Source organism: Lepidochelys olivacea (genome assembly GCF_965140295.1).
Source record: "Lepidochelys olivacea isolate rLepOli2 genome assembly, chromosome: 28".
NCBI classification, from domain to species: domain Eukaryota; kingdom Metazoa; phylum Chordata; order Testudines; family Cheloniidae; genus Lepidochelys; species Lepidochelys olivacea.
The window spans coordinates 1495213-1523160 of record NC_140438.1 but is presented as its reverse complement, the minus strand read 5'-3'; the positions used below and the strand labels follow the sequence as shown (position 1 = coordinate 1523160).

Sequence of the window (27948 nt, the reverse complement as noted above, 5' to 3'; positions counted from 1 at the left end):
CCGAACGAAAAAGGAAGGGAAGCGACGCGCGCTCAGAAGGCACAAAAAAATCCCCGCTCCGGTTTCGACCCGCGGCCGGTTTCCCTTTCCTGGCTCGAAGGGAGTCGTCAAAAACGGACACACAATTAAGAGAGAATTAATTTTTACTGTCGAGGCCCCTTGCCCGGAGGAGGGGTTGGGGGGGGCCGCGCCCTTGCCCCCCCCCGGCAAGAAAATACGGTTTCCTGTCTCTTGATTGGTTGGAGCCGAACGAGCTTGGCTATCTTTGGCAAGCTTCCGACAAGCACGAGAGGCATTATTGATCGTTGAATAAATGGTTCGTTAGCGAGAGCTCGGTGGGTGTGTGTTTAACGATGACGCAAGCAGGGCGGACGGGGGTCGGTGGGGGAGGAAGCGGCGGGCGCGGCTCTCCCGGCACAGCGCTTACGACAGCCCGTTCACCATGGCGGCTGGCTCCTCGCCGTTCTCCGACGGCCCGTTGGCCACCTTGCCGGCTGGCTCTGCCTGCAGGGGGAGGGAGGTGGTCTCAGGAGGGGCTTGGAATAAGCCCCGCCCTCAGCCAGACAGGCTCCGCCCGCTGCCGGCTCCGCCCCCCCACCGGCTCCGCCCCTACCTTTTGTCTCAGTGTGTCGTCTTCGGTGGATTTTTCCCGGGGCTCCTTCTGCGGGGCCCGCTGGCGGCTCTGGGAGTCGGCCCGGGAGATGTAATCAGCCACGGTCACTGGGGAGGAGGGAGCGGGCGCTGGGTTTCGGACGGCTGCCGGCCCCACCCTCCGCGACGCGAGCACAGCCAGGACAGAACGCCAACGGGGGGCGGGGCCGGGTCCCAGGAGCCCGGCGAGCCCGCCAGGGGTTACGCTGCCCGCCAGGCTAAACCGGAGCAGCCTCAGGGCTGCGCTAACGCGTGCGTCAATTCCCAGGAGGCTGGGAGTTCTGGCCACGCCCCCGATCCGACCCGCAAATGGGGCCCCGCTGGCAGCACCCGGCACAGGAAGGGTTCCCAGCGCTGCTCCTGCCCCCCCCCGGTGGCATTCAGACCCTCGCGAGCCCCCCGCCGTACCCCCGTACCTGGCTGCCGGTCCCGGCTGATGGAGCCATCCATGCGGTTACCGCGGTTACGGCGCCGGCGGCTCCGGTTGCGTCTCTGAGGCTTCGATTCGTCCTCTGGGAAAGCAGAGAGCAGAGACGGGGATGAACCCAGGTGTCCCGGGCTCCCCGCGCCGCCCCCCCACCCCGGGGAGAGAACCCAGGCGTCCTGGCTCCCCGCCCCCGCTCACCCACGCCGTTCTCGTTGACGGACATGCTGTCGGACTCGGCCGCGCCGTCCATCACAGTGGCGTCGTCGTCCGTGCGGCGGCGGCGGGAACGGCGTCGGCGGCTGCTGACGGGCTGCGACTCGCTGGCGTCGGTGTCGGCCGTCTGGTCGGTCTCCGTGTTGTCCAGCAGGCTGTAGGGGTTGCTGTCCGGGTCCTTGAGCACTGCGGGGAGAGAGGACTTCAGCACCGAGCGGGCACAGAGAACCCAGGAGTCCAGGATCCCAGCCCCACCCCCCTTCATTCTGAGTCAGGATGCTGGAACATGGCATCTGTTTATATGCCACAGATGCAGCCACCTCTGGGGAGGGGCGCAGCAGCTGGTTACACAGGGACCCCTCGCCCGGCCCTGAGATGCAGCCACCTCTGGGGCAAGGCGCAGCAGCTGGTTACACAGGGACCCCTCGCCAGGCCCTGAGATGCAGCCACCTCTGGGGAGGGGCGCAGCAGCTGGTTACACAGGGACCCCTCGCCCAGCCCTGAGATGCAGCCACCTCTGGGGCAAGGCGCAGCAGCTGGTTATACAGGGACCCCTCGCCCGGCCCTGAGATGCAGCCACCTCTGGGGCAAGGCGCAGCAGCTGGTTACACAGGGACCCCTCGCCCGGCCCTGAGATGCAGCCCCCTCTGGGGCAAGGCGCAGCAGCTGGTTACACAGGGACCCCTCGCCCGGCCCTGAGATGCAGCCCCCTCTGGGGCAAGGCGCAGCAGCTGGTTACACAGGGACCCCTCGCCCGGCCCTGAGATGCAGCCCCCTCTGGGGCAAGGCGCAGCAGCTGGTTACACAGGGACCCCTCGCCCGGCCCTGAGATGCAGCCCCCTCTGGGGCAAGGCGCAGCAGCTGGTTACACAGGGACCCCTCGCCCGGCCCTGAGATGCAGCCCCCTCTGGGGCGGGGCACAGCCGCTCTTTAACAGCCACAGCCAGTCACCTGAACTGATGGAGGAGCTGTTGTACTTGCTGCCTCCTGCCCCTCGGGGTGCTGGGTTGGGACCCCGCCCTCGCCCCACTCCCGGGCGCCTCCGGCTGTCCTCGGGGCGCGGGTCTCGCTCGCCGTCGTCTCTCTTCTCCGACTCGGTCTCCGAGGCGTTGGACAGGTCGGAGTTCGTACCTGGCAGGACAGAGCGGGGGGAGGACGCGTGAGCTGCTGTTGTTGGGGACAGTCCCCACTATGGGGGGGGATCCCCAAAGCTTTAGGAGAGGCAAGACACACAAGCGCTGTACAGTCTTGCTGAAATGCAGCCACCTCTGGGGTATGGCCCATCCAGCAACCCACCCCCGCCGCGAAGAAGGGGAGATTTTGGCCAAGGCGCCGGGGGGCAGGTTACCGTAGCTGGAGTTGGGCCCCCGGCGCCCGCGGCCTCGCCCTCCGTAGCTGCCCCCGTACGTCCGCGTGCCGTGGAGGGAGGAGGAGGTGCTGTCGTCCGTGGCGTAGCCGCCCCGCTCCTTGTCGGCCCGGCTGGAGAGGGGGCGGAAGCCCATGCCGATCTGCCGCAGCTGCTCGTCGATCTGCAGCCGCTCCAGACGCAGCTGCTCCACCTCCTGGGGACGGGGCGAGAAGGGGAACCAATCAGCTGTAGCGTCCATGCAGGGCTGGCGGGGGAACCAGTTAGTGACGGCACTGCAAGCGAGGGGGCCAATTAACAACTGCACCCATGCAGCCTTGGGGCAGGGGACCAATTAATGACTGCACCTATAAAGGGCTGGTGCGGGGGGGGCGGGTTGACACACCAATTAGTGACTGCACTGCAAGGGGGAACCAATTAGTGATGGCACCCATGCAGCTGCAAGGCAGGGGACCAATTGATGGCTGCACATATAAAGGGCTGGCGGGGGGAACCAAGTAGTGACTGCACCGCAAGGGGGAATGAATTAGCAAATGCACCCATGCAAAGAAGCCAGGGACCAGATTGACTGTCACACACGCGCGACACCCACATCGACCCCGCTCGCAACACGCGCCCCAATACGGGGGTCCCTGGCCGATTCTCAGGCGGGTGCCCTCCCCGCGGAGCGACCCGGTTCCTCGGCCCGTTCTCGGCAGCGCCAGATTTACCTGCAGGTAAGCGAGGTGATATTCCAGGAGCGCCTGCGCATTGCTGATATTCTCCCGCGTCCCGACGAAGATGAAGGGGACCATTCCCTAGGCGAGAGGAGACCCGATCACGGCACGGCCGTCCCCCCCACGCCGCCGCCGGCCACCCCCCACTCCGATCCGCCCCCGCTTACCTCCTCTCGGGGGTTTTTCTTGTCGTTGTCCCCTTCCACCCGCACCCGCACGACCCCCGACTTGTCCACGATCTCTTGGATCACTTTGCCGTTCTTCCCGATCACTTTGCCTGGCGGGGTGAGCGGAGAGGTGAGCCCCACAGAGCAACAGGGTCCCGCACTTTGACCTGAGCTAACCACCTCCCAGGGTGACACACACCCACAAGAGCCCCCCACTCCCCGGTGGAAGGGATTTTCCCAGACCCCCGACTTCCGAGCGACCTGTTTAACGACAGACCCAGAGAACGTCAGTTTTAGTATGTACACAACTCCCCCCGGGTGCTCCGCCCACCGGTGTGACACCAGGTTTTCGTTCGAGCCTTTATGGGATGTTGTGTTGGTGACCGCAGGGGGGGGCCCCCAGACTCCAACGGACATCGGGTGCCCTCCACCGGTTGGGGCACACGTGGTCACTCTCACTCGGAGCCCACTTCCCTCTGAGGCGCCCGCTCCAACGCAGTGCAGAGGTGGGGCCGTGGTTATGTGTCCGGGTCCCCATCACGAGGAAAGTCACCCCTGTTCTCCGGGGGATGCCCCAGGAACGCCGGGCCCCCGGAGGGTCACGACAGAGCACGGTCGCACTTGTGACACCTACCGACCAGGTTTCTCGGGACTTGAACCGAGTCTTCAGAGAACTCCAGGTAGCTCCGGGCCTGCTTGCACGCCTCGGGAGTCTGTGGGGAGGAGACAACGGTCAAGTCAGTGTCCTGGAGCTGGGGGGAGAACCCAGGAGTCCTGGCTCCCAGCCCCCGCCCGACCCTCACCTCCCCGTAGATGCGGAAGGTGCAGGTCTCCTCGTCCAGCTCGATGGCGGTGACGCCTGGCACCTTCCTGGCCTGCTGGATGTTGGCGCCGTGGGTGCCGATGGCCAGCCCCATCAGGTCTTCGCGGACGGTGAACTCCTCCTGGAACGCCGAGGCCAGCTGCTTACTCGTCTGGGGAGAGAAAGAGCGCTGGGACGCAGAGCGGGGAGTCAACGGAGCAGCCGGGGGGAGCGCCGACCCCTGGCTCCGGTGTCCCGTGACTCCCCCCCGCCCCCATGGAGTCAGGTCAGGTGACCGGCCGGGCAATCCAACCCAGTGTCAACGGGGAAGCCCTAGGTGGGCCCTGTACAGCCACCTATTCCCCACCCCCAGCGCCCGCCCGGGTGGGGAGAAAGCCAGAGGCCCGCTGGCCCACGGCGCCCACCCCCCAGCGCGTGAGGGCCGCCGCCCGGGTTCCTCACCTCTAGGTGCTTGTTGGCTTCCTCATTCCGCGACATCAGCATGAGCTTGGTGCGGATGCTACGCAGATGCATGTCGCCCAGCAGCGACGCCCGCTTTACCGTGGATTCGTTCGTCGACTGGGAAGGAGGCGGAAGACGGGCGGGGTCAGAGATCGGGCAGACTGCCCCCCGCCGCCCTCCAGAACTACCGGGACAGCAGGAATCTCGGGCGGCTAGCCAGCCCTGATTACAGGAGCCGCAGTGACTAGGCGAGACCTGCCCAAATGGTCGCAGCAGGACCGAGGAGAACCCCTCCCCCCAACCGGGGGTCCCTGGCGTGGGCAAGACAAACCATCCGGGCCGCTGGAAAGAGGATCCTCGAAACCAACCCCGCTGCGGCCGATCTCCGACGAGCCCCCACCCCCCTCACCCCGCTATCCCCCGATGCCTCGCTCACCAGGATGAAGAGCTCGCTGTTGGCGACGCTCAGGAAGATGCAGTTTGCCCCCACCGCCTTCTTGAATTCTTTATGCACGTTTTCGTTGGAGCACCTGAGCGGAGAGGGGACGGGTGAGCGGAGTGGGGACCGGGGGCAGCGGGACACCCCCCAAAATGATCTGTCCAGTCTGTGGCAAAGCCGGGAATAGAACCCAGACCGCCAGGGTCCAGAACTGGATTAGGGGACTGGTTCTAAGAAAGTAGCGGGCGCCCTGGATTGCCAGATGGGAGACCTGGCTCCCAGCTGCTGCGTCGGGGGCAGATCGGTAGGGGTGTGGAACGTGCCTCCTCCCAGAGCCCAGTATAGCTTATTCCCGGGCATAACTGCAGTAGAATAATGCCGGTCTATTTCCCCACCCAGACAAGCCCCAAGTTAGAGGGGCCTCTGGGCTGCTCTACCTCACGCTAGAGACTGGGCAGACCACAGCCCCGGTCGCTGGCTCCTTCCCCATGGAGGAAAAGCCAAGCTAGCAGCTTTTCTGTTGTCCAAGGCCCCGTAGCTGCCCCCCAGGATCCCCGTCTCACTCACGCTTCCTTGAGGTCCTCCGGCACAGCGATGGTGTATTTGAAGAAGCTAGACTTGGTGGCCACTTTGTTGGGGTTGACGGGCCGGAGCCGCTCCAGCGTGACGATTTCGTTGTACGTGGCGTCGCACGCTGCGTATTCGATGACGTAAAACTGAGGAGGGAGAGATCGGGTGAGAGCCAGAAATTTGGGGTGGGGAGGAGAGAGCTGACCGCACGTCCCAAGATGGGCCGAGCCATTCCGATGCAGCCAGGGGGATGTGGGGGAACTACGCTCAGCGCTTCGTTTTCAGATGGAATTAGCCTGTGGACCTCACTGCCACTGGCTAGGATGGAGGCAAGCACTTAGCAAGAGTCACGGAGGGACTGGATAAGAATTAGACCAGTGACCACTAAGGGATTAAAAAACCCCACCCGATTCAGATCCATCGGAATTAGAGGTCAGGAAGGGGGCCGTTTTTAGGCTCCAGTCACCCCTGCTGGGTTCTGACTCCTGCTCGGACATCAGAGTAGGTTACGAAGATCTAGTTGGTTGCACCAAGGATTGTGGGTCTCCTAGAGCAGGGGTTCTCAACTGGGGGGTACACGTACCCCTGGGGGGTACGCAGAGGTTTTCCAGGGGTTACGTCAACTCATCTAGAGATTTGCCTAGTTTTACAACAGGCATTAGCCAAGTCAGCACAAACTAAACTTTTATACAGACCGACTTGGTTATACTGCTTTTATAGACTATGCTGGGGTGGGCAAACTTTTTGGTCTGAGGGCCACATCTGGGAATAGAAATTGTATGGCAGGCCATGAATGCTCACAAAATTGGGATTGGGGTGCAAGAGGGGGTGAGGGCTCTGGTTGGGGGTGCAGGCTCTGGGGTGCAGGAGGCTGGGACCGAGGGATTCAGGGGGCAAGAGGGGGATCAGGGCTGGGGCAGGGGGTTGTCGTGCAGACTCTGGCTGGGGGTGCAGGCTCTGGGGTGGGGCTGGGGATGAGGGGTTTGGGGTGCAGGAGGGTGCTCCGGACTGGGACCGAGGGGTTTGGAGGGCGGGAGGGGAATCAGGGCTGGGGCAGGGGGGTGAGGGCTCTGGCTGGGGGTGCAGGCTCTGGGGTGCAGGCTCCAGGAGGCGCTTACCTCAAGTGGCTCCCACAAGTAGCAGCCATATCCCCACTGTGGCTCCTACGTGGAGTCATGGCCAGGCAGCTCTGCACGCTGCCCCATCCGCAGGTGCCGCCCCTGCAAATCCCATTGGCCACAGTTCCCGGACAGTGGGAGCTGCAGGGGCGGCGCTTGGGGCAGGGGCAGCATCCAGAGCAGAACCCCCTGGCTGCCCCTACACGTAGGAACGGGAGCGGGGACCAGTGTCGCTGCTTCTGGGAGCTGTGTGGAGCGGCCCCTGACCCTGCTCCCCAGCTGGAACGCCAGAGGGCTGGCTTAAAATGGCAGGTGGGCCAGATCCGGTCCACTGGCCGTAGTTTGCCCACCCCTGCCCTAGAGGGACGAGGGAGCCTTCACGGATCTTCAGGCTGGAGGGCACCGCTGTGCTCATCTAATCTCTACTTCCTGCATAAGCCAGGCCTGCCCCTTCTGGTTGAACCAGATCCGATCTTAATTAGAACCTCGCCCCTGACACCAATTCCCACAAAACGCCGGGAGCTGGCACAAAGGATTCTGGGATAGATGCCAGTGATCGGGGGGGTGGGGGGGGGTAATCCTCAGAAACTTACATCTCCTTTCATCATCCGGACCCTCGCCAGCCACCAGCCGCATGGCTCGTGCTCATTGGCTCGGGAATAAACCTAGAGAGACGGGTATAGGTCAGCGGGGAAACCAGTGAGGATAGCGGGCTCATGGTGGCACCCCTCCCCACCCAAAAAGCACCCCTCCTACCTCCACTTCATCCCCTTCTGTAATCTCTTTATTGTAGTCTGTGGGCGGGGGGAGCCGTACGTCGCCGAAGGGGATCTGCCGCTCCGGCTGCCAGCTGTTAGGAGACATAAGATCGAGATTGGATTCGCCTGCAGGTGGCACCGCAGGTTGGGAATAGGACGGGACACACAGCAAGATGGGTGTGCGTTCCTGATCACGGTGAAGAGACAGCACGAGGCCCCGGGGCACCCACACAGCCGGAGACAGTCCCTGCCTTGGAGAGTTTGCCATCTATGTAGACAAAGAAAGGATTGTTCCCCCTTCTGGAAAGCGGGGAGAAGACCCCAGAGTCTATGACCGTGATGGAAACGAACTCATCTCCCCAGGTGCCAGTCCAGTGCTTTATAAACCGGCCTTTCCACCCTCATCCCGGCAATTCTGGGATTGCCGTCTACATAAATCTTAAGCTCTTTTCGATTTATGTTCGTACAGCAGGTCCCAGCCTGCGAATCTGAGACGCGACCGCAATAGGACAACCGCCACGCGGCCACTAGATGGATTTTGCGCACTGAACACAGGGTGGGGATAAACTTTCCGTTCCACTAAACCCAGCTTAACTTTCCGCTGCTTCGGTTCTCCGCTTAAAGAGGGATTTTCGCCTCACTGTTTGTTTTAATGATTAATTTATGCCCAGGGCTTTTTGTGACTCAGTCAGCGTCTTTCGGATGGAGAGGAAGCAGACACTTTGAACGCCACCATGTATCTTAGGCACAAGACATTTCAGCTTCTCGCTAGTCTGACCCCGTGTCCTCAGGGCTGGTGCCGTCTACCTTCATTTGTAACCCCCCAGCTAGGAACTGTTCCCACCTGGGGTTCCAGCATCTACACTGTCCCAGTGTCATCCCAAAACGCAGCCGCTTTGTCCGTGGTGCAGCATGACTGTCCACCAAACTTGATTGCCCGCAGGACAAAAAGTCAGTGTGCGGGATATTTTTGGTGGACTCCCAGCCCGAGGTTGCATCTGCACTTCCAAGCAATAGGGCTTGAACCCCAGGGCCCGGCTTGACTCAGGTTGGGGCCCCCGGTCAGCGCAATGCGTGTGTGTATTTGGGATTGGGAATCCAGAGGCCTGCAGACGTGAACAGCTGTTGGGAGGCGGGGAAGCTACAGCTGTCTCGGCAGGGAAATTTCACCTGCTCAGCAACGCTGCTAGAAACCCCATAGGGGGGCACCGCAGCCAAGCGAGGTATTTGAGGATTGGAGTGACCTCTACGTTCAGTGGATCTACGCGGCTCATTCCCCCCTGCCCCCAGCTTAGACAGAATCGCAGCCAAGAAGCAGAGGGAGCCAGCGTGCAGCTCTAGGAACCTGCGACAGTGCCGTAATCTCACCATCTAGGTGTGAGCAGGTTACTTACACTGGGATTTGCATGGTTAATTACACCACCATGGTTAATTACACCACCGAGCCTAACTATGGACAGCCGAGCTATCGCGGAGTGAGTCTCCCGAAGCACTGGCCGCCGCTCTAGCTGGCAGTCCTCCAGCATTACTAATTTTCCCTGGTCGATCCGAAATAGAGCCCCAGAGCGAACACGATGCCCCGAAATCAGCTAGGCAAGCGCAGAAACTGAAGGGAAACCCTGCACCCGCCCAATCCAGGGCAGCTAGGTTCAATCCAACCGGCAGCGCTTCGAAGCTTTAAAAGGTGGAAAGGTCGCTTGCCTGGGATCAGCTGCTGAAAGAGAGAAATCCACCGCTCAGAAGCAGCGGCGGGACTGGAGCCTTTTACTTGTACATCGGCTGAGAGGCGCAGCCGGGGCCTGGAACTGCGTTTAAAGCCGTTTGTTTGTGGCGTAAGTTGATGTAAACCCCATTTAGCCTGCTACCGGTTCAGAAACATTTCAGGTCCCTGGCTAAAGAACCACACGCCCGGCAAACTAGACAGAAACGGAACAAACGGACTGTTTAAACACCAACCACCCCTGCACAGTTTGGGGTGGAGAACATTCGTTGCTTCCTGACCTACCCCATGGCTGTTAAATGCCACCGTCCACCCCAGAGGTGGCCGCATCTCAGTGCTGGGTGAGGGGTCCCTGTCTGAACAGACGGCACATCCCAGAGGTGGCTGCTTCTGCGGGTTGGCCTGTCTGCCATGCCATCTGTATTCTCAGCTACCTACCAAGCTGCGTTTAAGGGCTCTGATATGCCTGCACGAAGAGGGCAGGGTTTTAAAAATCGGGCCTTCTGCCTTTTCTTTCCCACCAGGCACCGAGGTTTGCAAACAAGACGCTGCTTCCTCCCACTCGCTGCCGCCGGGGGAGACAAACGCCAAACTACCGTCACTGAAGGAACCCGGCCGGTTGGAAGGAGAAACATTTAACAGGGCAGCCACCGGCAGCGGCGCCGAGCCCAACGCGGCCCTGAGATCTCCGCCCTAGCATCGATCCACATAATCCTGCCATGTGGGAGAGTGACAGCTGCCAATCTAGAGGCATTCCCCGGGGTGGGCGGCTGGCTTATTCAGAGTGAGTCAGTTTCATTCGCATGCCACAAAGAACAGCAGGAACTAAATTTGGAAAAGCGGCAGCCCGCTAGTTATGCTGGGCCTCAAGGCCTGTGTCAGATACCTTGAGTGCAGCAGCTTTATTTAGGGCTCTGAAGCAGGGACTGTGGCATTCCAGCATTTCTACCCTGATCTCTCTCTGCATCGGCTCCAGCAGGGCTGCATGACGTGCCCACCGGCCCTACAGTCGCACGCCAACGACCCTCCTGCCACGGAACGACGTAGGATTGAAATTTACAATCCGTTCGCTTGCACCACGGCCTTGGAACCGAAAGCAACAGCTTGCCCCGTAAGCGGCGCACCGAAGTCAAGTGCACACCGGTCCCGCTAACGATCTTAATAGATGATTTGATACCTCCAGCCTGCCGTTTAGGGGAAGTGGCAGCAGGGTCTGGTGGGCTAGGAGTCAGACACCCCGGACCATAGCCCCAACTCTGGAAGGCGCATGGGGGTCTAATGGGTAGCCACGGGAAGGGACTGGGGAGGCCAGAACGCCTGGGTTCTATCCCCGGGTCCGCCACCGACTCAGCTGTGTGGCCTAACCATTTTAAGAAGTTAGCAGCCACTGAAAGCAGCTGACAAAGGCCATGATTTTTTCAGAGGAGATGCAGAGTTAGGTAGGATTGGGAGCTGCGAACATAATGGCCTCTGTTTGAAAACGTCCACCTGAGGGGTCTCTCAGATTTCACCCCTACGGGAGCAATTAGGCCAGACTCGCCCAGCCGCCCAAGCTCAGAACAAGGACAAACAGAGGCTAGGCCAAGGACCGCACAGGGGCGTCCGGCGGATACTTACTTGTTCTCGAAGGATATCGTGACCGAGTCTTCGTGCACATCTTTCACGAAACCCTGCGGAGGGAGAACAGAAGAACGCGTGAGAGATCCTGAGGACAGTAGATTCTGCCTGACAGCAAACCCGGATATTAACATCGGGTTAACGACTTCGTTATGCTGGGAACCAAGCCCGCTCCATTGACTTTGATGCTAATGGGATTCGGATATTGGCCATGGGAAGGCTTTCTCGGAAGAAAGGGACCCAGCTGCGGGCAGGTTTGCGAGGCTGCAGCCCCAGAAAGTACCGAGGTCCAGCCCTGCAAACCTGCCTGCGTCCAGGGACTACACTGGAGGGAAAGGTCTGCGGGCCGGGTGGGGAGGCTGTGAGCAGGGCAGTGGCAGGGATTGGTGGATAATTGCAACTTTCTCCTGGCAACCAAGGGGTTGCTAATAAGCAGAATCTGCTGTATCTTCAGCCAGCCACACACCACCCACGTGCAGAATTAAGATCGCAGCACTGCAACCGTGTGTCCAGAGCCCTGGTTCCTGGAGTCAAGTGATTTTAGCAGCATCTAGGATTTTATTTTTTTAAAAAAATTACGTTTCTAGCTCTCACGGTTGTGAAGAAACACCCGAAAACGTGACCTGAGTGTAACAGACACAGCTAGCTCTGAGAAGGGTGAACTGCCCCAGGGATAACTGACTCAGCAAGGCTGCCTGAGTCTGCAGAGAGCCTGAACCAATCCCTCTCAGCAAGGGGAACTGTCCCATGTATTTCAATGGGGTATCAATTCCAAACCCTGCAGCACTGGGCCCCCACAACCATAGCCAACCCCATTCCAGCAGAGGGCTCTGTGTGGTGTTGAGGGGGGAGGCGCAGCAGACCTGCTGCTCCATCCATGCAGACACTCCAGCTGCAGGGGTTCCCCAGATCTCTAGGGGGCATATGGGGGACCTATGCTGCTATCCCTTTCACCCCCTTGGACAAACCATGTGTGTCTTGTGCCTCGGTTTCCCCATATATAAAACGGGTACGACAACCCTGACATCCCTTGTAAAGAGCTTTGAGGTCTAGTAAGGAAAAGCGCCATCTAAGAGCTAGATGGTATCAATCCAGCACTCCACTTATAACCATCCCCCTCCCCACAAACAGTGTTTAGGGTTTTAGATTACCATACGTAGCTTTTCCCCTCTCCCCGCTTGACGCATCCTCACAGGGCACCCTGCTTTTCAGGAAGTGCTGGGCAAGATTTGGTGGATGCGCTGGACTTCCTGCAGAATCAGGCCTCCCTCGCCCCCAAATCTCCTAGTCTCTTGAAAGTTTTGGCTGGAATCTCTAGGATGTGTTGTCAGGGTTGGGCTTGAAACCGGGGTCTGCCACTGACACTGTACGTGCCTTCAGTTCCTCATTTAAGAGCTTTTTAGTCTATTTCGATCGTTAGCTCTTCTGGGGCAGAGACTGTCTTTCATGGCAGCTGTGGAGTGCCCAGCCTAGTTGGGGGGCAGCCCACCCAGATCTCAGCCAGGAGGCCCGCCCAGCCCAATGGGGGGCAGCCCCCTCAGATCTCAGTCAGGAGGCCCACCCAGCACCTGGCACTACTCCTGATATGGGCTGGAGACCTGTACAAAACCCAGCACCACCAAGGGGCCTTGAGCCCTATTGTACAAACAGACGAAGTTGTCATCTGACAACGAAGAGCAAAATCAGAACTCTGAGGGGCCCGATTCTCAGTCCTTTTCTACCCACTAGCCACACAGCTGCCCTTAACACAGGAGACAAGTGGGGCATGGCCTGGAGCACCACAAGGGGTCCAACGCATATACTGCACCCAAGTCCTGAGCTATTTGATCGTAGTCCCGGCCATCAGCATCAACCAGGAGACTCTGTGAGGAGCGGTGGGGGTGGGGGGCAGGCAATCCTGTTCCGCATTTGGAGTCCGAGGCCAGGGACAGGAATGCCTCGCCAACCGGTGACGGGATGAACAGGTGCTGTCCCCGCACCACTGCCGGTCCCAGCCAACAGCTGCCTGTTTGTCACTAGTATGCGGTGAAGCCCCAAGACCCATCTGCTGCAGAAGCAGGGACGCACTCAGTCTAAAATAAGGCCCCTTTTGAGCAGCAAGGAGGAAACGGACCGTGGGGCAAGGCCAGTTCCCCAGTGGATTGGTTCAGATCCAAGACCATAGACTACTTTCAGAGTAACAGCCGTATTAGTCTGTATTCGCAAAAAGAAAAGGAGGACTTGTGGCACCTTAGAGACCAATCAATTTATCTGAGCATAAGCTTTCGTGAGCTACAGCTCACTTCATCGGGTGCATAGACTACTGTGTCCCTAAAACGCCTTGCACTTGGGCGTCTCTACGTGCTACCAGAATAAACAGCTCTTCCTTGTCTCCAGTAAAACCCTCTGGGGGAAAAAGAAAAAATCATACAATCGATCCAGTCCAACATAGGGCTGCCTTTTTGGATCGGGATGTCCCTTCTGGCCTTAAAACCTCTAAGTTCTTGGCCTTACTAATTTCATGTGGCAGCGAGTTCCACAAGCTAATCACACGCTGTGTGGAAAAAAAAAAAATTCCTTTGCTCATTTTTGTGTTTGCCACCGTTCCGTTTGGTGTCCCCTGGCCATGGTTTTGAGACACAGGGAAGAGAGAAACTCCCACTCTACCTTCTCTTTCCCAGTCATTACTTTACAGACTTGTGTTCTCTTAACAAATCCCTTTTCTCAGGTAACAATCCCACAACAAACTGATTGCCATTTTCAGGGGTGGGAAGGAATCTTCCCCCAGGTTAGACTGACAGGGACCCTGGGGGGCTTTCACCTTCCTCTTCAGCTTGGGGGGCAGGTTGCTTGCTAGGATCATCTGGGTACATCTCACCTAATTAATTCCCTGCCTTGGGCACTGGTGTCAACTCCATCAGCTCCTGTTCTCTGCCTCTGGCACACAACAGGGTAACCTCCTGAGGGCTGTAACGCTTTAGTCTAATCCAGGCCGTCGGCTCAATACAGGGTGACGGCGGGGTTCGGTGGCCAGCGATTGACAGGAACGGCTAATGAGCCATTCCGGCTTTCATCTCTCTTCACATGAGAGGTTACCCAGGCTATTAATCATTTTCATGGCCCTTCTCTGAACTCCCTCTAACTCTGCCACCTCCTTTTTAAGGTCATCTCCAGATAAGGCACCACCGTTGATTTCCAGAAAGGCATTACAATATATTCTGTGTTCCGTAGGACGGGGCCCTCATCCCAGTTGGGTCGCTAAACACTGCCAACAAATTTTTTATATTTTTTATAGGGACTACAAAATCCAGAGCCAATTCCCTTTTCCTGCTGTTTTAACACCTTCTGGACACACTCATTCGGCGTCTGATACCAGGAATGCCTCATTTGCACTGGTGAACAGGGGCTTAGAGAGACGCTCCCCCATACTCACCACCACCTCAGCCAGAAGCTAATTCTGCAAACGGGTTCATGATTAAGGCTCTGGATTGAGACTCCGGTCTGACTCAGATTCCCAGCTCTGACTCTGGGAAAGCCACTTAACTGTCCGTGCCCCGGTTTCCCCACCCACAAAATGAAGATCATATTTCCCTCCCTTCCAGAGGATAAAGCTATCTCTTCCCAGGAGGTGCTCAGTATTATGGGATGGGAGTGATAATATATAAACAGAAACAAATGACAGCACCAAAGTTAAGTTCAGAGCGTTTAAAGCCAGAAAAGACCATTAGATCACCTAGCATGACATTATATCGGAAGCAGTTCAGTTTCACCCAGTCATCCTGAGTCCAGTAACTTGTGCCAGGCTAAAACATATCTTTAGCCGAAACAGTCCTGATTGGAAGCCATCAAGACACGGAGAATTCCTCAGGAGATCAGAGGTTTTTACATATAGGGAAGGGAGGCACAGAGAAATGAAGCCACGGCCCAAAGTTACAGGGAGCGAGATTGGAATCTCAGCCCCATAGCTCGCTTTCCTCTCATTGTTTCTGAATACAGAGCCCCACACGTGACAGGTTTCACGCCAGGTGCTTTTCTGACTCGCTGGTCTTTAAGGGGGATTCACCACTGGGAACGGTAAAACATGATCTGCGAGACAGAAGTTTCGAGACTCATGCAGAAGATGCCAACTGTCGAAAACAAAAGCAGCTCAACGCTCCTCTAAGTGCTAGAAAACAATCTGTGAATCAACCAACGCAGGAACTCCGGCACTAATTCTGAACAGGGCATCAGACAATCCTGACTTCAGAGTTCAAACATCAAAGATCAGGGAAGCAGGACTTGAGCAAGAACAATTATTTCCCTGGACAAGTTACTACAGAGGCCAATATTACCCTAGGTACCTCTAAGATATCTGTATTAGAGATGGGATCTTTCCAGGTGAAACTATTTGCTATCAAGATGTCAACACTCGCTTCCAATCAGCGCACAATGCCAGCTTCCAAACCACCTGTTAAATTTCAAAGGCACACCTTCATGCTTTCTCCCATGCTGCCCCTCATGCTTGGGAGGAGCTCTCCGTACACCCCCGCAAAAAAAACCTAACATAACCTCCTTCACACCCCTCCTTAAACTCAATATTGTTTCCTTGTACTCCCTTGTCTGACTGGATCCATCTGTTGTCTCATCATACAGACTGTAAACCAGGGGCAGGCAAACTATGACCCGTGGGCTAGATCCAGCCCGCCAGCCGTTTTAAGCCGGGCCTCGAGCTTGCCCCGCTCCGGCGCTCCAGCTGGGGAGCAGGGTTGGGAGCCGCTCCATGTGGCTCCCAGAAGCAGCGGCATGGTCCCCCCTCCTGCTCCTTCATGTTGGGGCAGCCAGAGGCCTCTGCTCCGCATGCTGCCCCACAGCTCCCATTGGCTGGGAACTGCGGCCAATGGGAGCTGCAGGGGCAGCGCCTGCAGACAGGGCAGTGCAGGGCTGCAGCTCCACGTTGGAGCCGGAGGGGGGACATGGCAGCGCTTACCTCAAGTGGCTCCTGGAAGCAGCGGCCCGGAGCCTGCACCCCTGAGCCTCTCCTCGTGCCCTAACCCTGATCCCCCTCCGAATCCCTCGGTCCCAGCCCGGAGCAACCCCCTACACCCTAAACTCCCCAGCCCCCCCCCCCCCAGAGCCCGCACCCCCAACCAGAGCCTTCACCCCCTCCTGCACCCCGACCCCAATTTTGTGAGCATTCATGGCCCGCCATACAACTTCTGTTCCCTGCTGTATACAATTTGGGGCAGGGACTCTGTTCTGAGAGAGCTGTAGAGGAGATATCCCTTGATTTCAGGAAGGCTTTTTGACACCGTCTCACATGGCATCCTCAAAAGCAAACTAGGGCAGCGTGGTCTAAATGAAGGTGCACAACCAACTGAAAGACTGTACCCAAAGAGCAGTTATCAATGGTTCGCTGCCAAACTTGGGAAGAGGGGGCATCTAGCGCCGAGTCACTTACGATCAGATACTTTCATGAATGTCTTGGATAACAGAGTGGAGAGGGTGCTTATAAAATTTGCGGACGATGCTAAGTTGGGAGGGGGTTCGCTTTGCAAATCTTGATCTAACCAGAGGAACTGATCACCCCCTGCCCCCTTCCGCCCCCCCCAGCACCACCACACATTTACCCCCCCAATCCACAGATGGTAATTAAATCCTCTAGGAGTAACAGTTCTATATTTGTCTCAAGCAGGTCCCCTTTAAATGCAGTTGTGCCTGAGGGTATATATGTAGCTAGTGTCATTCCCAAGTTAGTCAACTGACTGGCAAACGGCGTCTCATTTATCATTCATTCAGCATGAAGCAAATCAGCTCCCCTCTCATACCAAAGTGGCACATTTTATCTCCACTTTCCACTCGGAGCCCACACCCCCCCCCCTTCTGAACACACTGCTGGGGTCTAAAATAAACAGCGTGTCGGCCTTTTGCATGCGGCGACCCTATGCCGAGACAGGAGAGAGTTTTGGGATCGTCCATGAAAGTTTCAGGAGCTTCCCGTCTCTAGCTAGCTACGGAGAACTGGAACACTGTCGTGCTAGCCTCCCACATCCTTCTCGCGGTGACCAAAACCCCCAGTTTGAGAGCCCATTAAATAAACTAAGCTAAGGTTTCAAGCCACTGGCTCTATTAACCAGACAAGTTTCAAACCCTGCAAGATCAGGGTCACTCAGTGAGACCAAGAGTGGAACACTGCATTCAGTTCTTGCATCCACCTTTTTTAAAATAAAGGTTGAACCCTGGAGATGGTGCAGCAAAGAACCACACAAATTATCCCAAACCTGGAAAACAAGCGAGAGACTTAAGAAGACTAGAGAAGATCAAACAGGTGATTTGATCATGGTGTTTAGTATCTGATATTTTCTCCATGTGGGTACTTAGGCTAAAGGGCTTTGTAACCTAGCACGGAAAGGCAGAACAAGAACCAACGGCCGGAAACTAAGGCCAAACAAAGTCAAGTTAAAAATAAGGCACAAACTCTTAACAGTGAGCGCGATTAACCCTGGAACAAAGTCCCAGGCGGTGGATTCTCCGCCTCCTGAGGCCTTCATATCAAGAACGGATGGCTGTCTTTCGGGAAGAGATGCTTTAATCCACCACAAATTATTGGCCTCAATACAGGAGTCCCCAGATGAAATACAGGAAGTCAGACTCTCTCTAGTGGTCCCTTCTAGCCACAAAGATTTGTTGTGCTGCTCACAATCTAGGACTGTGAGGAGACATCAGGGGAAATTATGGACCAAAGGGAAGGAGGGCAAACTAGCACTTTGTGCTTCAAGCCCGATAGTCGCCACCAGTCTAGTCGCCGTCAGCATTAGATCAATCCCCTCTGGTCTTAATCTTTCTCTTAGTCTGTCCTCCTACGCAACATACACCTGAGAATTTCAGCCAGTGATTCCTACATCGATCCCAACACATTTGTGACTGAACTAAGAACATCTCTTTTAGAAAGATATTCCATCTCGTAAGAACGGCCATACTGGGGTCAGACCAATGGTCCATCTAGCCCACTAACCTGTCTTCTGGCAGGGAACAGACAGGGCCAGATGCTTCAGAGGGAGTGAACAGAACTGGGGCATTTTCGAGTGATCCATCCCTTGTTGTCCAGTCCCAGCTTCTGGCAACTGGACATTTTAGGAGCATGGTGTTGCATCCCTGACCATCTTGGCTAACAGTCCTTGATGGACCTTTCCTCCATGAACCTATCTAGTTCTTTTTTGAACCCAGTTATACGTCAATTTAAAAATTCCAAGAGATGGACAAATCCACCACAAAAACAGAAACGTCGTGCTGGAAGGGACCTCAACAAGATATCAAGTCCAGTGTCTTTTAACCTTTTTGATACTGGCTTGCTGCCTTCCTAAACTGGGTCAGCGAGATCTCAGGGACCAGCGACGGTCCACAGACCGGTCACTGAGAAACACTGCACCGAGGCAGGATTAAGTATACCCACCTCCGGCCCATGTATGCCATGCCCCTTGTGAAGCTGCTCCAATGGGTAATGACCCTGATGGGCTAAAAACCTGCCCCCTGTTCCCAGTCTAGCTTCAGCTTCCAGCCATCAGATCTGATTCCACTTTAGTCTGTTGGATTGAAGAGCCTTCTGCGCTCAGAGATCTTCCAGTCATCTCAGGCACCATACAGAAGGAGGGATTTTCATAGTTTAACAGAGTTGAAGGCCAGGCAGGGGCGTTAAACCCAAGCTCAGGCTGTATGATCTAACGCAGGCCACGGAAACCCACCCGCATACCACTACCTTGAGCCCAATTTTGCTTAACCGAAGCATTTCAGTCCTCGGGAGACTAAACTGTGCACCACAGTGAGAGAACAGGAGAGGCCAAAGGGCCACCGGTGCCCATGGCCCCTGCTATGGCAGCAAAACGATTGGGTGATATACATACCCAGTTGACCCCAGAAGGCGAACCCCCCCACACCCAAAAAAAAATCCCTGCCAATCTGATCGGACCCTAAATGCGGAAATCAGTGTGACCCTGAGCAAAGGAGCAAAACACACCAGCCAAGCCACTAGAAAGGACTTTCTGTACCACCTCTGAGCACTGGTCCACCCCATCCAGCATCCTGTCTCCAGTTGTGGCCAATCTCTGATGCTTCAGAGGAAGGCCAAAAAAACCCAACCCTGAATATGTCTAGCCAATTGTGCTATGGGGAAAACAATTCCTTCCTGACCCCGGAGGCAACATGCTGAAAACATGAAGCATGACACTTGATTACAGCGTTCTTACTGCAGAGTTGCAAGCGTTATGAGCATGCCGAAGCAACGCGGGCAAACCTGTACCTAGCAGGGATGACGACAAGGTGGTAGCTTTGCGTATCTAAATGGCAAGAGGCCCTAAGAGTGATCCAGTTTGTATTTGGTGCAGTGGAACAGGGGGAAGTGCACCGAGAGATCACAAACGGAATATGAGTCAACAGCATGACGCGGTTGAAAGAAAAGGTTATCATCATTCTGGGGGGGTCTTAATGGGAGTGTCGCTCGTAAGACACGGGAGGTAGCTATCCCACTCTACTTGGCATTGGGGGGGCCACAGCAGCAGTGCTGTGTCCATTTGTGTGTGCCCACACTTTAGGAAACGTGTGGATAAACTGGAGAGAGTCCAGAGGAGAGCACCCAAAATGATCAAGGATTTAGAAAATTTGACCTATGCTCAGGTTAAAAAAACCAGGCACGTTTAAGTCTTGAGAAAAGACGACTGGGGAGGGTGGGGGATGTGAATACCTGATAAAAGTCTTCAAATATGTTCTACAAAGGATGGGGACCAACTGTTCTCCATGTCCACTGAAGGCAGGACAAGAAGCAACGGGCTTAATCTGCAGCAAGGGAGGGTTAGGGTAGATACAAGGAAAACTAACTCTAAGAGCAGTTAAATGTCAAATGAGGCTAATCAAACAAGACCATCTAGTGCTTTTCATCACTAGAGGTCAAAGGGCTTTACAGAGGAGGCATCCAAATCATTGCCCCCAATTTACAGATGGGGAAACCGAGGCATGGAGCAGTGAAATGACTTAACCAAGGTCACCCAGCAGGCCCGTGGCCAAGCCAGGAATAGGATTCGGATCTCTCGATGCCCAGTCTGAGGCTCTATCTAAAAGGCCACCAAACTTCCCCGAGGGGGCCGGATTTTGGTGGAATAAGCGAGTGATGACAGGTTGCTATTACTTAAACCAAAAGGGGACTTGGGCAGTGAAGTATAGGAAGGGGAAATAACCTCTGAAATCTTCTTAACTCTCACTCGCAAAACTCCAGAGAACCTTCACTTTAAACGCGAACGAAAGTCGGATGGGAATCAGAGACCCTCCACTCATGAAAGGCAGAAGGAAGGCAGAAGCAGCAAGGCTAACAAAAGCAGGCAGGTCAGTTGAAAAAAGCCTTTCTTCCCCCTTTCTAAGCAGAGAATTAGCCCATGAAGAATTTTTTACACCTTTGATCTGCAGACCCGCGGATGCCAGACACCGGTTCGTGTTCGACTGTTCTCCCGTGGGGCAAGAGAGGTCTAAAATTAGCCCTGTGGCAAAGTGGAGACAATACCACACACCCCTTTGGCCCAGATCAGGTTACTGCAACATCCCATAGCTCTCGCTTTTTCCGAACGTGCGGTACTATTTACAGATATCCAATTCTCGTCTTTGCTTCGCTGTTTCATAAGGACGGCACCGATCCTCAAATTCCTACAACCAGGGACCCGCTCAAAGTGTTGCCAGATGTCACTAAGAAAAAGTTACTTTCTTACTGAGATCATTGACAACACGTGGTGGTGCTTAACATAATCCCAGTTTCAGAGAGGCAACTTTGCCCCTTAAAAGCACCTAAGTTAATAAAAATCAAGAGCAGGTGCAGATTCTTGTAGCAACTCATGGCTGATGAGAAAGTACTAGAAGGAGATAAAACAGGCAAGTCTGCTCTGAAAAAAATCCCAACACAATTGATTCTTAGCTCCCAGGGACAAAATATGATCAAAGATTAAAAACAGCTGGGTCGATGATGTTTTGAAATTTATGGAGGGTTCGATGCGAAATCTACCTTTTTTAAGACAGTGTAAGAAAGCTAAAGACAGTCTAAGAAAGCACCTAAAAGTTACTCCTTTTGCACAATACACACCTAAAAGCAAAGAAGGCATTGCGAATTATAGTGGTTTCCAACCATTTTTCATTTGTCGACCCCTAAACAATTTCAAATGGAGGCGCGGAACCCCCTGGATATGTAAGACAGTCTGTAGACCTCCGGGGATATTATTTGGATATTATTACAGCAGCATTTAGTAAGATCAGGGCTTCGCTGTGCTAGGAGCAATACATACATGCAATGCAGGAAGAAACAGTCCTGCCCCAAAGACCACCTCATCTAAATTGGCAAGGCAAACAAAGGGTGGGAGAAAAAGATGCTCCTCTCAAAGGGACAAATGAAGCACAGCGATGGAATGACTTGCCAAGAGAGAAAGCTGGGTAGGTGACGTGAGAGAAGGTACGGGTTTCTACAACAGGACAATCCTCAAATTCTTCCAACATAGGAAAGAAACACATCACAAGAGCTAAAATTACTGACATCTTGTTCTAATTTAATGGAAAGCTTAGATCCAAATATCTGGGGCTGCAAGAAAACATGACAAACATTTGTTGAAACTAAAGCAAACTTCAACTCAAACTCTATTTAAAGCTTCGACACAACAGCAAAATGCTAACCTAGGAGAGAATCTGTTAACAAAACAGATTAGGATCAACCATGAAACTGACCAACCTAGACAAGCCCCTCTCCAAGTTACTCAATTATGAAACCCTGACCTGCAGCATTAACCAGACTGGGGACATTCTGTCTTTTCCTTGCAACTGTTCAGACATGAAATCGACTGAGATTCGCAATCAAAGTGACATAGGGTTTGGGCCAAAATGATGGGTGATTTCAGGCACTTCAATTCTTGATGTCCCCGATTTTCATATGACGGACAGTCATTCTTCTAAAAGAAATGTTGAAAAAAGTTGGAAAGGGTACAGAGAAGAGTTACAAAAACGATCAGAGGACTGGAAAATATGCCTTATATTGAGAAATTTAAAGACCTCAGTCTGTTCAACTTATCAAAAAGATCAAGAGATGACATGATTACAGTGAACAAGTACCTTCAAGGGGAGAAAATACTGGCTACTAAAACACCCATTTAGAGGACTAATCTTATTCTATTCCTACCCTCACAAGGAGGCTAAATATATGAAAAGCTGTGAAGTGGTCAAGTGCTGTGGGAATAAGGCCATAAACATGAAATATGTGAAATAGATTGTAAAGTCATTGTGATGTTAACACAATCTAGGTCTGTCACTAGGGGCCAAAAATCAAGATGTTTTTCAAAATATTTTGCTTCAAGCTGCTAACCTCATACTAACTCAACTTTTTTTGTTAATGTTTTAATTTTGGAGCAAAAAAAGGAAAGGAAATATTGATGGGTGGAGTCAATTGCACCCGGTATTCTCCCAGCATTACACTTTCTAAAGCATTCATTGCTTCAAAATCTGAATACAGGAAAGAGCAACAGTCCTAACAGGGTTCATAATCCAGTGCCCTACGACCTGTTCGAAAAGAGCTGCGGCTTTAGACAACCTTTCATTTCTAACCCTGTTGGACTTCCTGGTGGTCATCTTTTGGCAAATTTACTGTCGAGATGGGTCAAAAAGGAGTAAACGCCGTTTCACGTCACGTCCAAGCTGAGGAGTTTGGGGCTATGAACCGAGGTTGGGCTTGTAATTAAAACACTGGACTGGGGGACAGAGCACTGGAGACCTGGGTTCTATTCCTGGATCTGGGGCTGACGGGCTGGGTGAGCTTAGGCAAGTCACTTGCCCTATCTGGGCCTCAGTTTCCCCATCTTTAAAATAGGGATGATGCTGACACCTCTTCTGTAAAGCGCTTTGACCGATGAAAAGCCTGATATATTAAAACATTAATACTAGTCAGACTCAGCTCCCCATGTGTAAAACAGGGAAAATATCACTCCCCTATCTAGTTTATTGAGACTGTAAGCTCTTCAGGACAAAAATTGTCTTGATGTGTACCTAGGGTGCGTAGCAAAATGGGGTCCCAATCTCGGTTTAATAACCCTGATTAAATCATATTATGCCATGCCTGCAATCTCAGTGGAACGATATCAGACAAGGATAACCACCATGGCTTTGGGAAGAGCGACCGGACAGGTCATTACAGCCATAGCAGCATGAATGAGAGCATCAGGGGAACACACATGACGGCACTGGGACTCCGTGCCAGCTGTCACCATGACAGTCTCACAGCAAGAGACTGGCTCAGGAGCAAATGGGGAAAACTTTAGCCAGTGGAACCCACTGCCACATGATATTGCTGAACCCAAGAGTTACCGAAAAAAGGATTGGACATTTATACAGACAACATGCACATCCATAAGAACAGCAGCAAAGATGCAGGGTTTGTAAGACAACCTCTACTGGCGGTTATCTGGGGGCAAGTTATTCTAAGGTGGCAGGGTTTCTTCCACCTGCCTCTAAAAGCAGCTGATACTAGTCACTGTCAGAGACTGGAGATTGGGCTAGATATCAGCTGTGCTAGGCATACACATAATAAGAGACAGTGCGTGCTCTGAACAGACAAGACAAAGGAAGAAATAGCCCCATTTTACAGATGCCCAGAGATTACAGTGATACGCTCAAGATCTTGCAGAAAGCGTGTGGCACAGGCAGGAACTGAAACTGGCTCTCCAGAGTCCCAGCTTTTGCCACAAGACCATCTTCACCAGCTAAACGATAAAGCACTTCAATGAGGAGACCAGATTTTCAGACGGCACGAGAGGTTCTCCTGTCGCTGCTCTGCCACGGAGGTGCCATAAGTGCAAAATTGTAGGGTTAGGCCTGCCTGGCTAATTGAGCAATCTGACTCAACAACCCTAAGTGCTCTGTAACGAAAGTCGTATCATCTGCGTAATTAAACACACCACCGAGAAGAGATTGCAGGAGACAAGACTGTCCACAAATACTACCTGGATCCATAGCCTGTTAGCAGGCAGCATGAATGCGGAACAGGAGAAGCCGGTCATAAACTTAAATAATTCCTGTGGTCCGCTAAGGCATGGGAAGCCAAAAGCATGTAAGAATTTGCGTCATATGGGCGTTCAGTGCCACAAAGTACGTTGAAATCAATCCTCATGCTTTGCACCCTACAATCAGTGTATGTTTGCAAAGGGGCTCTGAACCTGGGTGCTGCTGCAAGAGAAAGGAATCGGGAAATCAGGGTTAGAGACCCGCTGCGCGACCACAGGCAAGTCAACAAATCTGAGCCTCAGTTTCCCCATCTGGGAGATGGGAATCACAATCCTTCCTGTCTTGTCGGTTTCAGTTGTGACCAGGGACTCTTTATGTTTGGTCAGGTGACTTTGGATCCCCGTACAAGACACATCCACCTGCCTGTGGCACTCTGGCAGCCAGGAATTACTGGCTGCAATGAACAGCTGGTTGATTCAGACAGGGTTTCAGGCCTCTCACTTTCCCTGACACACAATAAAGGCTGGCTACAACCCGACTGCTCAGTGGTCAATTTTTAACCCTGCCACACTGTTGGAAGGGAGCTCTGACCCCTGTGATGTCTGGGTTTAGGAGGCAGGGTTGGGCTTTTGAGACACATCTGAGAAGGAGCAAAGAGGCGTTGTCTTGGGGAAAATGAAATGATCTGGGAAGGAACTGTCAGTGGTTCTAGAAGGGAGGCAGCATGGAAAAGGGGAAGGGAAAGTGGAGAGGGAAGAGAAGAGCCAGTGCAAAAGCAAAACTTCTAGGGGTGCAAAGGGAAAGGAGGAAAGAATGGGGGCGGGGGTTATGGGAAGCTCATGTGGAGCTTAGAGATAAGGGGGAGGTAGGTAGGCACAGTGCACCACAGGCTAAACTGGGATTCCCCACCCCCACAGTGACACTGCATTCTCAGACCCCCCACTGGTGCCCTTTTCCAGGTTTTGATCGCCCCACTCACGGTCAGGGCCCCCCAAAAGGATTGAGGAAGCAGGGTCGCTATCCTAAGAATGCCTACCCAGCTTAGTGATCCTCCACCCCTATATTAGGGGGGCCTCCAATCCCCAGTGACCTGGCAACAGACCACAGGAGATCCTTAGGAGAGGAAATCCTCATTGCTAATGAAGGGGGGTTTCCACCCCCCCCCCACAGGTCCCGACAGATTTCTGCAGAGTCCCAGATTCTTCAGTCACGCCCAAGGGGCCACCAAACACCCCAGCCTGCCCCCCCCAATCCTCATGTCCTCCCGTGAGCTCGCACATTACCCCCTTACCCCCACATCTTACCCCAAGCCCCTTGGCCCCCAGTTAGCGCTCTCTAGTTCACCCCCTGCCTCAAAACCTTCCTGGTTCCCTTACTTCCTCCTAAATAACCCCCAAACCTCCCCCACCACATAGTCCCGCTCCCCAGTTACTTCCCCATAATCCCCATCATACCCCAAATGACCTCCCCTCCCTCCATAGCACCATGTTCCCACAGACCCCCCCATAAGCCTTCCACATCATACCCCCATCATAAACCCACAGCCATGTAACCTCCCCTCCCTCATCCCATTATATGCTACCCTCCACACCCTACTATTACCTCCTCTAACCCCACCTGACCCCCCTCTGCCTCACCCCCACTATTGCCACCCTCTGACCCACCCTCAGGCCATCATCCACCTTCCCCCACCCCGTCATACCCCCTCCCCACACACCCCACTACTACCTCCCCTAACCCCCGTCCCCCTCATCACCTCCAGACCCCCTTCCTCTCATCCACCTTCCCCCATGCACCTGTATGACCTCCCTGATCCCCCCTCACCCACCCCATCATCTCTCCTCCCCGCGGCCCCCCCCCCGTGGGACCTGCCCGCTCCCCCCATCATACCTCTCCCTCCAACCCCCTCCCCACTCTACACGCCCCCCCCCCGTGGGACCTCCCCACTCCTCTCTCCCCATCCTCACATCCTGTCCCCCTTCCCGATCATGCCTCTCCCCCTCCTCTCCCCCCGCAATGGGACCTCCACTGCCCCCCACATCATACCCCGCCCCCACTCTCCACCCTGGGACCTCCCTGCTGCTCTCCCCACATCCTCACACCTCCCCTCCAGCCCCCTCCTCTAGCCCCCCAGTGGGACCTCCACTGCCCCCCCATCATACCCCTGCCCCCCAAACCCTCCCCCACTCTAAACCCCCCCACCGGGGGACCTCCCCCCTCACATCCTGTCCCCCCTCCCCGAGCATGCCTCTCCCCCCCACCCCCTCCCTATCCCCACGTGGGACCTCCACTGCCCCCCCATCATACCCCCCCTTCCACTGGGGGGACCTCCCCACTCCAATGAGACCTCCCCTCCCCCACCCCCATCATACTCCTGCCCCCAAACCCCTCCCCAGCGCTATACCCCCTCCACCAGGGGACCTCCCCCCTCCCCATCACGTTTCTGCCCCTCCCCAGAGGGACCTCCACTGCCCCCCACATCACACCCCTCCCCCCCACTCTACATCCCCCCCCCTCCACCGGGGGGGACCGCCCCACCCCCATCACGCTTCTCCGCCACCCCCTCCCCCACTCCCCACCCTGGGGCCTCCCTGCTGCGCCCCCCCCCACGGGACCTTCCCAGTTCCCCCCCCCCGCCCGCCCGCCGGCCCCGCCCCCCTCACCTTGTAGAAGGCCCCGTTGGAGCCCCGCACCTCCACGGGCAGCCCCTCCATGGGCCCGGCCACCGCCGCCGCCGCACCCCCGGGGAGGGGCCCGGGCCCCGCCGCGGGCCGGAGCCTCCCGGCCGCCGAGCCGCCGCCGCCGCCGCCGGGCCCGGCCTGAGGGGAGCCCCGCAGCGGGGGGGGGATGGGAGGCGCCCCGGGCCGCTCCGGCTCCGCCACCGTGAGGCAGGGACCGACCCGACCTGCCGCCGCCGCCGCCTCCTCACGCCGCCGCCGCCGCCGCCTCACACCGCGAGCGCGAGCGGCCGCCCCCCCCCCGCCCCGCCCCGCCGACGCGCGCGCGCACACGCCCGCCCGCCCGCCCGCGCGCAGGCGCAGGGAGGGGAGGGGCGCGCGCGCCTCGCCCCCGAGCCGCGGGAGCCCGCCCCGGAGCCGCGGGCCAATGGCAGGACGGGGGGGCCCAGCGGCGGGCGGCCAATGGGAGGCGGCGGAAAGGGTGGGCGCCGTCGGGGCCGCCGTTGCGCCCCGCGCGCGCGCGCCCCGGCGGCCAATCAGGAGGCGGCAGTGGGAGCCCCGGGTGGTTGGTGGGGAGGGGGGGGAAGCCAATGGCGGCGGCGGGATTAATACGCAGGCGCCGGCCCCTCCTAGTCTCAGCGACGCCCCGATGAGCCCTGCCCCGCCCCTTCGCCATTGCAACCAATCACGAGGCCGCCTTTTACCTCCGTTGACCAGTCAGGAGGCGCCTCTCTCTTCCAGCCAGCATTTGCGGCGCCCCCTTGCCTCTCCCCCTCCGACACCGAGGGCGGGAAACGCCCGACGCCAAGGCCACGCCCATAACTGCCAATCACAGAACGAGGCCCGCCCCCGCCGTTCTCAGCCGCTCTTCTGATTGGCTGACCCCGGATGTCAATCCACCATGACAGTTACCAAACAGTCCCCTCCCCCCAGGCACCTTAACGTCACAGGTTCGAATCTCCCCACCCCAGCACCAGTGGCGTTATGGGATACGGGGGAAAAGGGGCCCGAGCCCCTTCCCCGTATCCCATAACCCCCTGGGCCCCAAGCCCCCCGTATCCCACAATGCCCTGGGCCTGAGCCCCCCCCATCCCAAAATCCCCCCGAGCACCCTCATAACCCACAGCCCTCCAAGGGCTACGCTCCCACCGGGGGGCGCTCTGGGGCGGGACGGGGCGGGGGGGTCTCTACGCTCCCACGGGGGGGCTCTAGGGGCGGGGCGGGGGGGTCTCTACGCTCCCACCGGGGGGCGCTCTGGGGCGCTCTGGGGCGGGGCGG

The 27948-nt window shown here is 56.0% G+C and overlaps 1 protein-coding gene across 2 annotated transcripts; it reads right to left on the bottom strand.

Annotated features, from left to right (window-relative positions):
* Nucleotides 1-125: 125 nt before the first annotated feature.
* FXR2 (FMR1 autosomal homolog 2) lies at nt 126-26928 on the bottom strand. Of its 2 annotated transcripts, none has more exons than XM_084616229.1 (17): nt 26656-26928; nt 11027-11079; nt 7688-7781; nt 7525-7596; nt 5811-5959; nt 5241-5334; nt 4805-4921; nt 4344-4532; nt 4175-4253; nt 3541-3650; nt 3368-3454; nt 2640-2853; nt 2243-2422; nt 1277-1477; nt 1068-1163; nt 614-720; nt 126-504 (listed from the first exon to the last, which is right to left on the bottom strand). In XM_084616229.1, exons 1-17 carry the CDS (start codon nt 26704-26706, stop codon nt 424-426), a joined length of 1974 nt encoding a protein of 657 aa, XP_084472355.1. In that variant the 5' UTR covers nt 26707-26928; the 3' UTR covers nt 126-423. The 2 variants fall into 2 exon arrangements, with proteins under 2 accessions (XP_084472355.1, XP_084472356.1); XM_084616230.1 differs by having other exon boundaries at nt 4344-4514; nt 26656-26925.
* Nucleotides 26929-27948: the final 1020 nt, after the last annotated feature.